Source organism: Melanostigma gelatinosum (genome assembly GCF_949748355.1).
Source record: "Melanostigma gelatinosum genome assembly, chromosome: 18".
Taxonomy (NCBI): Eukaryota; Metazoa; Chordata; class Actinopteri; order Perciformes; family Zoarcidae; genus Melanostigma; species Melanostigma gelatinosum.
The window spans coordinates 11,244,642-11,257,428 of record NC_136651.1 but is presented as its reverse complement, the minus strand read 5'-3'; the positions used below and the strand labels follow the sequence as shown (position 1 = coordinate 11,257,428).

At 42.5% G+C, this 12,787-nt stretch overlaps 1 protein-coding gene across 1 annotated transcript; it reads left to right on the top strand.

Annotated features, from left to right (window-relative positions):
* Positions 1 to 206: 206 nt before the first annotated feature.
* lhx6a (LIM homeobox 6a) lies at positions 207 to 12,787 on the top strand (the record flags this gene model as incomplete). The annotated part of the gene is made up of 9 exons (XM_079289237.1): positions 207 to 284; positions 1,153 to 1,224; positions 1,432 to 1,614; positions 3,521 to 3,642; positions 11,146 to 11,366; positions 11,710 to 11,810; positions 11,975 to 12,070; positions 12,384 to 12,558; positions 12,679 to 12,787. The coding sequence occupies 9 exons, from the start codon at positions 207 to 209 to the stop codon at positions 12,756 to 12,758; spliced, it is 1,128 nt and encodes a 375-aa protein (XP_079145363.1). The 3' UTR covers positions 12,759 to 12,787.

Here is a 12,787-nt window from a genome sequence, read left to right as displayed (position 1 = left end):
TTATGCCAATAGCAGTCAGATCGTCGCGCACAGCAGCGTTTTAAAAGAGACGGAGAGCATTTTGCGTCAAAAACAAAGCTCTGCGCCAGTTACACACTGAATCCATGCATGGTACGGATGGTACAAGTTTTGACGCCCATCGCCGAGTCTTCTGATTCCACGCACCGAGTTTGGAGACACTGAACGCTGTGAGACTCCAGGGGTTCATGTACTGGAAAAATGAAGTTTTGTCCCCTCTTTCAGAGGGAAATAATATTCTGTCCGAAGGAATTCCCACGAAGAAGGTACTAACACTTTGGAAACAGCTGAGCTTCAAATTTGTGCGTGAAATGTTCACATTGGAGACGTACCCCACTATGCACCGCGTGGGCCTTCAATGTTTGGTTCATACGGAATTAATTGAATTTGTGATGACGTACAGCAAGCGATCTGTGGTACAACGATGCAATACGTAGCCTCAATTTGAAATCATTTTGATTTACCAAACTGTTTATCTTCTTTCTTGCGCGCTCAGAGGATCTATCTGCTGTTGCAAAGAGAGAGAAGAAACTTGCCGTTTATTTGCATCCTGTGTGCGTTTTGTTTTGTCTCTCTGTGATGTCACAAGAATCACTGCTTGTGTACTGAGATCAGCTGCACGCGCCAGCCGCTGTGAAGAGGCACGCGCCGCTCTGTTATGAATAGCGTGATTTGCGGTCCGCGAGCCTCTCGAGCGCTGCCAGTTCGCCCGAGAAGAATTAGATTTTAATTACAGCCATTAAAAATCAAATTTGCAATTCTTTGGGTGACCCGTTGCCTTTCTCTGATTGACAGTTGAAATTGACACTCCGGGTCCCTCTTATCCGTATGGCGGTTCAAGCTATTTGTAATTACAGGTAGTTTTTTCCCCCCTCCACTCTCGTGTCCTGGATTGCGAAGAAAATACTATTATTCCGAGAGGCGCGGGTTAAGGGCAGGGAAAAATCAATCCAAATTGAAATAGCTTCATTAAAATGTGCCTTTTGTTGCGGGGGCCCTTTTAGCGGTTTTAACCACTTTATATAGGAGTAGCCTTGAAGAGCTGCCTGCAAATGTCTCCCGGGGGATTTCTCAGCTGAGCACGAGACGGGGAAAGTGATGAGGACTTGCCGTTTACTGAGCGTTGTCTTATAGGTGATCTCCACCGAGCCTCAGAGTACACCGGGAGCCTCGCGCTGCAGTGTGGACTCTAAACACGCGCCAATGGTGAGAGCTTTATTGCCAATGTACACTGCTTTTAATGTCGGAATCATTTAGTGCGTCTGTTGCATCTGTGTGGGCTGTTTAACACGTGTGAATTTTGCGCGCATTGATGTAGACCACATCATGGAACTGTGGGGATTATTCTGTGTGTGTGTGTGTGTGTGTGTGTGTGTGTGTGTGTCACTGAGCTGTGCTGATGCCCTCTTGCAGTCTCACTCGGACGGAGAATCCCAGCGGTCCAACATGGAGCGGGAGGACACTCAATCGTCCCCCAGCACCCCATCCAGCCCCTCTGTGTGCTCGCCGATCTCCACCACCAGCTCGGTGCCGTCCACCGGGAAGAACGTGTGCGCCAGCTGCGGTCAGGATATCGTAGACAGATACTTGCTGAAGGTGAGAAGCCGATTATAAACCGTAAAACAGGCTGAAACTGCCTGTCTGGTCAGAGCAGGGACTATTTTATTCTGGGGTGTCTTGTTTATTTGTTTAGCTTCTTCTTTTTTTTTACACTGGCATTCACATTAACAGCAAATTACTTGTCTATACAAGACGCACAGGAGCGAGTGAGGGTGCCATGTTGACTCGGGTCCTGTTTTGGGTTTTGGACAGGCCTGCTGTGTTACGCTGATGCACCGGAATGAACAGAAGGCCTGGACAACTTTAGGGGTCCTTATTTTATAATTTGCACTGAATAAAAACCAGGCACAGTTAAATAATAAGAATAATAAATATCACCCATAACTTTAGATATCGACCAAATGTGTAACTGGCAAGCGGAAATACCTTGTTATAAATAATTTTATAATTATCTTTCAGTTGTAAAATAAACGTACACAATACATAAACCCTTTGTCTCTAAATGAATGCCCTGTTATCTGCCCCGTAATATGTTAGGCATCAAGATAAAGCGGAGATACAACAGGGATGTTTTGATTTTTCTTCTCTTTTACAGCTTCACTGTCAATACGCCCTGACTTGTCGCGTGCGCCCGCTTGCTTATAACCAAAACAGACCTCCCTCGCGCGCAAATGGGTGTGTTTGTCAGGAAGTGTGAATTGACTTTTGTTGTGTCGAAGTCTCGTTCTATTATGATATCATCTCTAATAGGCTACTAGTTTCAAACGTTATACAAAAATACACGTTTTTTCTGAAAAAAAACGAACTTAACTGTGAATGAATACATCTACCCTATAATTGATCATGAAACAACTGGTTTGTGCAGCATTTTATTTGGGCGACATACTGTCATGGTTTTTTATTTTGCCCTACTTTTCTTATGTAAAATCTCGTGCTTATATTTATTTATGCTATAGTTGCATATTTCACACTGACCGATGCTGTTAATAAATGTTTGATACGTCATTTGTTATTGATTTAAAAAGTCCTAAAATGGTTATGATAAATGATGCCTTGTTAGATAAAATCACCTTAATAAAAATTCTAAAATGAACATGATTGCATTTAGATTGGAATTTATCTGACTTATTTTTGTAGGCTACAGGGCAGCCTTCATGACCTCTCCACAAAATAATTGGGCTAATTTTGGATCATACTTTGAATATTTTTATTTTTGTTGAGGCAGCGAAATGGCTTTGCTATCTATAAACCTTCAGAATTATTCCAATACATTCTCAGTCGTCATTACAAATTAGTCTGACAATTAATATTCATTTACTTTTTCCATTTTTATTAAATTCTATCATAATTGCTGTTGATCGAAAATATTCCACTCTGTGCCAGAAGATGTTAGCTAAGGCCTCAGCATTGGCTTTGGCTTTGGGTTTGATATTTCTTATTATTAAGAATGGATGCATTTCAGCAGCAAATATTACTTCGGAAAAATGAACGACAGCCATTTCACAGGCGAATTATTTAATGTCTAAGCAAAACCCCAAGGTCTTAGTATTACAAAAATACAGTGTTGATATCAGAAAACATAGGATACAAGCAAGCATAATAGGGTCTCCATAAAGTGGCAGTTTGGCATCACAGACACACTAAAACTCCCTACAATTGAGTATTAAAATGATACATGATAGCATGCCAATACCACTATGAACTAATTACTCAACCTCACTGTGAGATATGCAATTGTTTTACAAATAATTAGGTGATATTTTCAATGTAATAATATCTTGACGTATTACTATGCGTCAATGCTTAACTGCATGGGCATCGGCCTAATGAATTCATGTTGAAGGAAGTAAATGTCATTTAGGACTCAGCGCCATAGGCGCACTGGAAGGCATTAATGCAGTGATCTATCATCGGTTTGACATGGATGCTGTCTCTTTTACAGGTAAACAACCTGATTTGGCACGTGCGCTGTCTGGAGTGTTCTGTCTGCAGGACGTCGCTACGCCAGCACAGCAGCTGCTACATCAAAAACAAAGAGATCTTCTGTAAAATGGATTATTTCAGGTAGGGTAAGTTTATGACCGTGTTTTCAAAATAAAACGTCTCCCCTGCACAGGTCTCTCTCTCCCCCCCCCCCCCCTCTCTCATCTCATGCACACACACACACACACACACACACACACACACACACACACACACACACACACACACACACACACACACACACACACACACACACACACACACACACACACACACACACTCTCTCTCAATCTCTCTCTCTCTCTCTCTCTCTCTCTCTCTCTCTCTCTCTCTCTCTCTCTTCCTTTGAGATGGATGCGGGTTGCCTTATGTGCTCTTGAAAGACCTTTTCAAAAACGTCTCAAAGTGTATAACAAAATAATAGTCTAGTTGAACGATCCGCAATTTTATTATGGCGATCTAAAACATAACATTTCCAGTCGCTACAAAAATAAAAAGGAATACGTAGCCTCGCTGAATAGACGTTTGCATATGTACTTCATCTTAAAAACGTAGCCTAAATGGGTCCGGCCTATCTATGGACGTTTTTGTAGGCTGGGTTTTGGGGGAGGATTTATTTTGGCCACAGCAGCGATAGCTGACACACAGTTAATGCACCACGTGACACGAAGCGCGCGGTGGCTGTAAACATGGACATGTAAAACAAACGGAAATCACCGGAAATGCCCGTTTGAACGTGCAGCTATCTGAGGTTAGTCGGCCCCTATCGGCAAATAAAACGTTTAGTGCAACGAAAACTGAGAGGAAAAAGCCTACATTTTATTCTAATTTACTTCTACTGTACATCGATGGGGCACTTCATCATCCATAAATTGTGAAAATAGAATAATTTGTTCGTATGATAATAAGACATCCGTGTCATTCATTTTCAGAAAACCAAATAAAGTAACATTTAAATATAACAACAACAATAATAATAATAATAATAATTAACTCTCTCTTCAGACTCAAGTATAAATAATACAGATCTGTATCGTACTCACATCATTCCCTGTTGTATAGATTTTGCTCAACCTTTTTTATTTATTTTTAATGCAAGATGGAAGGGTGGTACAGTAAATAAACAAATAGACTGTGACATAAAGAGACTCACACACACACACACACACACATTGGGGTAAAATTCAGTGTGCTCTTAAGAGAGACACATAGAGACTATGTTGATTTGTTGTAATTCAAGGATGCATTTACCATCAGTTGCATTCACTCAATCCATACATTTGTGTTTGTTTAATTCACTTCTTTGACCAAGTGTGTGTGGATTCTATATGTGTGCCTGTGTGATCTTAGTGTGTGGTGTCTGAGGTGAAATGGGGTTCACACAACAGCATATAGTAAAATTCTGTGCTGTATAGCCTGAAGCTGGTGGATATATGGACACACATGCACCGTGCACATCAGTTTGTGTGTGCACATGTGTGACTGCTTGGAGCTGTGTGTGAGCTTTGCTGTTTGTCTGATCGAAACCTGACACCAAGCCACCGCGCTGAGGTTTATAATCACCAGCAATTAGTCGTCCTCCAGCCCAGACCCTCAGGCCTCCAGACCAGCAATTAGACTGCCCCGAGTGCCTGGTCAGCATGTTTCTGTCCTGAATGTAACTTCTATCCAAACTAAAAAAAACACACGCAGATAAAACCGGTATGTGCACACGCCTAAATATGAAAACATGAATATGAAACATTCACATATCAGCAAGAATGCACTGTACACATTGCCTCCATTTACAACTCTGAAGAACGTGCACACGCAGACACACACACACGCTGACACAGCCACACACACATGCGCAAATACACACCGAGATCTCTGTTTATTTATACATGTCCAGCAGCTGCCAATCATTTTGCAATTTTTTTTCACAAAATGGAGATTTTCGTGTTTGCTCTGCCACATCCTAATAATATTTTACCTCACCCGTCCCCATTTAAATGCTCCTTCACAGCTCACCCCTCTCGCCCTCGACACCGCTCACTGGACTCATGAGCCAGCATTTAACTCACAGAGAGGATTTGAAATATGTCAGAGCATTAGAAAATAGTAATTAGTGGTGCAGGTGTAGAGAAATCCTACTCTGTAATTATATGAAATACAGTTATTGTGAGTAAAAAGCATGCCTTAATATAGAAGCGATAAATGTGTCCACATTGTCGACCCAACAGGATGAGGATTAGAAGTTTGGCCATTACATTACTGTGTATTTCATGTAAAGGCACACTATAGATTGCACGTATTCATGCAGCCGTTTTCTGTCAACCAGTGTGCAACAGTAGCCTGAACTGCAAAGCTCTCCACGCAGAGTTTCCCATTGAGGCTCAAATCATGGGTCCGTTTTGCATCTTGACAATAATTCAAATAGAAGCAAACACAGTCTTTATTGTCGTTGCACACACTGTACAACAACATTTGCTGCGTAGCTCTTAGACACGATCACAGAATCACACAAGCCCCTGACATAGTATTACAAAGATAGATTTTAATAAGAAGTGACTGATCAACATCAGTAGAAGTGACCTATAAATACATTTCCTTATTTAAAACGATCCCAGCCTTAGTCCTGCGGTGTGGGGGTGTGATGATGTTGGTGGAGGGTCTTTTGTGGAGTTCAATTCAAAGATGGCTCTGAGATTGGAGCTGTTTTTGAGCCTGGAAGTGGAGGTCTTTAACACCCTTTATGCATTTTTGCTTTTGCCTGTACTCACAATGGAGAATCACAACGGAGAAAAATAAGAGATAGAGGCCTGAATCTTACCAGCCTAGTTTAGCAGAGGAGCAGTGACTGCAATCCGAGCCTACGACTCCAGTGAAATTGATTTGGTGCATGTTGAGCTACATTTAAATCACATATAGTTAAGACGAATTTGTTCAAATACAAATAAACTCAGAACATCATTTGTTTGTGGACAATGGGTGTAAATTAAGGTTGTTAGCTTGACAAAGTTGCCTTGGAAGTTTTTTTATTCTAACTTCCGAGGTTGTGTAGTTACTGCTCTCTGCATTTGTAAGGCACTCTAGCCATTTATTAGTTTATTCTGATAAATGGTACAAACTAGTATAGATGTTTCAGACATCAAAATGTGTTATTTATGTGATGAGTGACTGTAAATATAAGAATGTCAAGCAAAGTCAAACTAGATTTGATGTAACAGTCTAGATATACCAAAGGTCTAACTTTTTTTTGCAAATCTTCTCCTCAATATGGTTACGTTCTCTGGAGAACAAGCCTCATTTGCATAATACTATTTGTAGGTTTGGATTCGATTTCCTTGGTCACACTGGAAAACAAGCCATGATTTAGAAGATCTTGCGGCAACAGTGAAGCTCTGCTGCAGGGCTGGGACCTGTAGCCTACGATGGTTACCTCTGTAGATATAAACTGTAATCTGGGTTTAGGCCAGATTTATACAAGGCTAAACACCACAGCGAGTCCAGATCCTCTGGGCTGAGTTCAAACCTCTGGAGATATTTCCTCATCTGTGTCAGCCTCTCATCTGGCTTTGGACTGACAGCTGCTTTAATGGGGCGTAATAGCAGGAAATCAGAGTGGGTTTCCCTCCATATGTGTGTGTGTGTGTGTGTGTGTGTGTGTGTGTGTGTGTGTGTATATGGTGAGGGGGGAGGAAGGTGGTGTGTGTATGTCAGGACAGGGGGCGCAGGACAGAGCCCATGCTGTGCCTCTCAAACCCATGTCAGGCCTCAGGGGCTTGCTCACACGCACGCACACACACACGCAAACCATTTATTTATCAGCCTCCTCCCCCCCCCCTTCGGCTCCCTGCACCCCTCCCTCGCCTCACTCCGTAGAAACATCATCCTCGTCCGTGAGCTGCAGGCCACACAGGAAGTTGCATTGCTGCACTAATCAGGGGAACCCTGGGATGCTGACAGTGTAACCAGAGTCCATGTATGTAGGGAACTTTGTGGGTGAGATGTGTGCATGTGCACGTGTCTCTTTATGTGTATGTGTGCGCATGTTGTAATAATAATTATTCATCAACCTACCTCTGGTTAGCTGATTAGGTCTCCATAGCAACAAAGACGAGAAACCGATACAGAGCGGGTGATTTGAGTTTTATTAAACACTGAATTAATTTAAATTATAACAAGACATCTGTCACACAATGCTTCACATTCAAATAAAGACTGTCGAAGCAATTAAATATATTGTTTATTTTGTAAAGCAGATTACAAAGAAAACTGCCCGTGTTCACAGTCACTGCAGTCTCAAAGAACAGAGAATGACAATATCAAGGTTCCTCTTGTGCAGGGTTAATACGGTAAAGCTTGATAATATTTTAAATCTGTTAAAAGATGTTTTCTGGAAAGTATTTAGATCACTTCCCCGTCTTTGATTCCCATACGAAAGGCCTAACAGGAACCTCACGTCCTAAAACCGCAATAACTCTCTCAGGACTAATCTAATAGAGATTATAGTATTCTATAGCACATCAGAAATAATCCAAAAAACGTGTACCTCCTCAAACCACTCTTTCAGCAGCAGGTGAATTACTGTAAAAAAAATTGAAGATTAGACGTAAGAAGGGGAGCAAATAGGAGAGGTCTGGGGGTAACGGGAGTTATGCGGTGTAGCATTTTCCCTTTTGTGAGTGATGCAGGGGGTCCATGAGGATTGACATGGCTCCAAAATAAACACCAGGTTTTTGGTACAAAGACAAAACCAGATCCAAAAAAAAGAGGGAGGGAGGGGTCTGAGGAGATGAAGATGGAGGAGGAGGAGGAGGAGGGGGGGGTTAAAACACGGGATGATTTGTAGCTTTTCTGGGTTCTGTTCAGAGCATGAAACTGACAAGCTGTCATGCCACGTTAGCCACAATGTTCCACAATGTTTTCCTCTTTTACTGTAGCCTGGAATTCTCCAAAACAATCTGAAGCGATACACACACACACGCACACACACACACACACACACACACACACAGTACAGTAAGCCATGGATTCGATTTGTCTCCGCAGTGGCTTTATTGGGTTGTAAGAGGTTTGTTGGTTAAGTTGCACATGTCTGTGACAACTTAAGCGCTCTGTAAGTGCTACGCCAGCTAATTGTATTTCAAGTTCACCTCAAAGACTCGCGGCCTCACGGCTCTAATGCTGATTTGAATTTGTTTGTTATCAGGAATGCCATGCAGGCCTGCTGCTGGAGATGCTGTTTTTGTATTTGGACATTGTTGTCGTTACCTTGACAGTGATTGTAATGTAACATTACAGTGATAATAAAAACTATAAGGCAAACAGATGCAGAATGAGAGAGATAAGAGGTGGATCATCAAACAGTAGGCATTTAATGATTCAATATTCTTGACCACAATACAAGCAGAAACATGTAACTTCCCTCCAACAAGCTCATATACATGGGGAGTACGAGTTTGTGGGATGTCAGGGCTATAGTATGCTTTCATCCCAGATAGAGTGGACTTGAGTGCACTGATACACTGCCAAACCCACTCACTTGGCAACCCTCGTGCTCTCCGTCCCCCTGCTCTCTCTCTCTCTCTCTCTCTCTCTCTCTCTCTCTCTCTCTCTCTCTCTCTCTCTCTCTCTCTGCCATCGACGCCGTCTACTTTGCTATGTCCCTGAGCCACTTACTTCCTCCCTCCATGTCTTTTCTTTTCATCATGCCCTCTCCAGTTCTTGCCTCCGCCATACCTTTCAACTATTGACAGCTCTTTGAATTTGGCTCATGTTGGTGATGCTGTGCTCTTTATCGCTGCTCTTTACGTTCTGCTCTGCTGAAATTAGGCAGCGTAAAAAAAAAGAAGAAACGTGCATCAGGAACGGGAAAATGTTGAGTCAGCCATCAGCTCCCATCAATATGGAAATGTTCCTAATTTGAGCTGAAACCAGTTCGGCGTTATGCTTCTTGCCCCCAGTTTTACCCCTGCGGCGGCGCTGTCTCGCAGGCTGCTTACAAATCCTGCCTCCTTCACCAGAATTGGCAGCTGCTGACCCTAACAATGGCTCTTAACCTAGCCATGACATCTCAAATGTAAAGCGTTTCATACCCATTAAACCCACAATGCGTTCTTAAAGTAGGGGCTGAATGTCTTTTGATTGTGGTGTAAAACAGGAAATGTACATAATATTCCAGTTGTATTAAAGTGCAGTTTTTTGGATACTCCTCAGTGCCAGCTGCTCAGTGAACCCAATCCAAGTTAAAGGAGGATTGTGTTATTCCATATTTTTGGGGTATTTTCTACAAATCCCATTAAAAGACCCAAACTAACTGTGTAGCCAAAGCCCGATGCATCTTATTCCTCTCTGCCACAGACCTACATTGTTGTGCTAACACTATTTTGAACACATTCATGGGTCACATGACACGATGAACATGGCCACTGCAGTTTATTTAGAGTCAGTTCAACACAGTCCTGCTGCTGTGAATACTCGCTGAATCACCAAATGTGTATTGAACCGCAGATAAAAATAGTGCCCATCAAATGCATTGTTCACGATTGTTTGGGCAATGTGTTCTAAAAAAACACAGTGTCCAGCTGTTTTCGGGAACTATCCCTTTAAAAAAACAAACGCTATCTTTGTGACCCATTTCAAAAAGATGTATATCTTCAGTGGGATTCAATGGGAATGAGGCTGAGTGCCGCAGGCAGGGTAGCGAAGTCAAGAAAAAAATTGTGAAAGTGACTAATGCACACTCTGACAGATTATGAATGTTGGGGTATTTAAATCTATGGCAGTGTTTATTTTGGCTTAGTCTCATTCTGTCCACATTTATACATATCCAAATACTTCAAATGAAAAGAGCATGTTTATTTTCCACATTCATATCTTTGTTTTGAGCTAATTTAGGAATTGTCTTAAAGCATTTGCTGACTAACCCGTTCCCTGCATATAGCCTCTCTCTTTCCATATCTTTCATCCACCCACCCATTCAGAGCAGTAAGTCAGGTGGTTTAGGTTTATATGCCGCCTGACCTCACTGTTGCTATCAGTTACAGCGGGGCGATCTAGAGTGATGTCATCCAAGTCTCTCTTCATCTTCCGCTGTGTGTAAAGCCACCCTGGTTTACATGTGTGTTGCTTTGTTCCCCGGTGTGTGTGTGTGTGTGTGTGTGTGTGTGTGTGCGTGTGCGCATGTGTACATGTCAGGGCCTTCATGCATCATACAGGAAATTGCAGGTGTTGGTTTGTTTGCATTCAAGGCTCAGCTTGCAGCCGCAGTCAGGAGTCCTTTCTGAAGGCCACATCCTCCTCCAGGGTTTCTTCCTTAAACCCTTTGAGCTCTGCCAAAACTTCAAGAATAAAAACACACATTTTCAACTTCAGCTCTCTCAAAAATAATCGCAAAGAAAAGGACGTCTTTGCATGTTTATTTCATTGTCTTTCATAATGTGTGTACGATCTTTGAGTGGCTTTAAGATTCGATTTAAAAGATGATCTACTGCAGTCATTTTCTCGACCGAAATGTTGCTTTTACCCAATCAATGAACCACTAATGCCTCATCCCGTTTCTCCTCCTCTGCCTCTGTTCTCTTTTTCTCTCCCTCACAGTAGGTTTGGTACTAAGTGTGGCCGCTGTGGGCAGCAGATATTCGCCAGCGACTGGGTGCGCCGTGCGAGGGGAAACGCATACCACTTGGCATGTTTTGCGTGCTACTCGTGTAAGAGGCAGTTGTCCACGGGAGAGGAGTTTGGCTTGGTGGAGGAGAAGGTCCTGTGTAGGATCCACTACGACACCATGGTGGAGAACCTCAAACGAGCGGCTGAGAGTGGTGAGTAGCGGCTCTGGCAATTGGTTTCTCTGTGGCTGTCCAGATGTTTGCCCAAGAGTCCTCCCAAACTGAGCTTATCTGAATTTGCAAGCAAAAGGAAGACCGCATAATCAAATGTGTACAATTTCTTATTTCGCATATCATTGATTGTTTAATATGTCTGGCCTGCTTCTCTTTGATTTCTGAGTGGTCATGTTCACAAGAGCCCAAGAGCTCCCTTTATGATATGGTGTCCAAGACCTGTGGTTCAAATACATCTCCTGGGACTGTCTTTTTTGTTTTCAAGTTCTTATTAAACACATTTGTCTGTTGTCTCACATGTCTGCCGTTGTGTTTTTTTCAGGTAATGGTATCACATTAGAGGGAGCAGTTCCAACAGAACAAGACAGTCAGCCCAAACCGTCCAAAAGGGCACGGACATCCTTCACAGCAGAACAGCTACAGGTCAGACACACACATCGCACCAATCTCAACTTAAAATCTGTGTTTTTAATACAATTTGAAGCCTATTTTGTAAACTCTCAGCTACACATGTGAAATGCTCTCTTTAATCATCGGCTTGTTAGCGGCGTTTGATTTCATGCTCGTGTTTTATCCTCAATATGCAGATCATGCAAGCTCAGTTTGCCCAAGATAACAATCCAGATGCCCAGACGCTACAGAAACTAGCCGACATGACAGGCCTCAGCAGGAGAGTTATACAGGTCAGTACAGAGACAGCCACTTTCTTCTGTTACTCATTTATTTACTTATGTTATGGCACGGTTGTTCAGCAACATACAAACACCTGAGGCTTGATCCAGCCATACAATGAATAAAATAAGGAAAGGTAAAATTGTGTTTACTGCTAATAGATTACAGTAAAATGTTCATGTATACACATTCATAATAAATAATATATTCTAAATCGTTTGTCTGTCATTTATGATTCTTAAAATTGTACTTTTTGAAACCAATCAACATATTTGTTTTTAAGAATATAGCTACATGATGTCTGGTTACATTGCGTCTTCATAGGTGTGGTTTCAAAACTGCAGAGCAAGACACAAAAAGCACACGCCCCAGCACAGTGGGGCTCCCCCAGCTCATCTCCAGTCCAGGATACCCTCGTCCCTGCCCGATGAGCTGCATTACTCTCCCTTTGGAAGTCCTGAGCGGGCGCGCATGGTGGCCCTTCACGGGTATATCGACAGTGAGTTGTAGTTTGTGCAGTATGTAGTCAAATAAACCGTCTAGCTTTTGTTTGTCAGTATATTCTTCATTTAATTATTTAAAAATGATTTTCTTCTGTTTTTTTTTCTGTGCTCTCCAGGTCATCCCTTCTCCATGCTGACCTCTCAGAGTCTCCCTCACCAGGCCATGTCGCTGCCCCAGCTCCCCCTCAGCCGCTAGCGCTCCACCACTATGACCCTTATGACGCC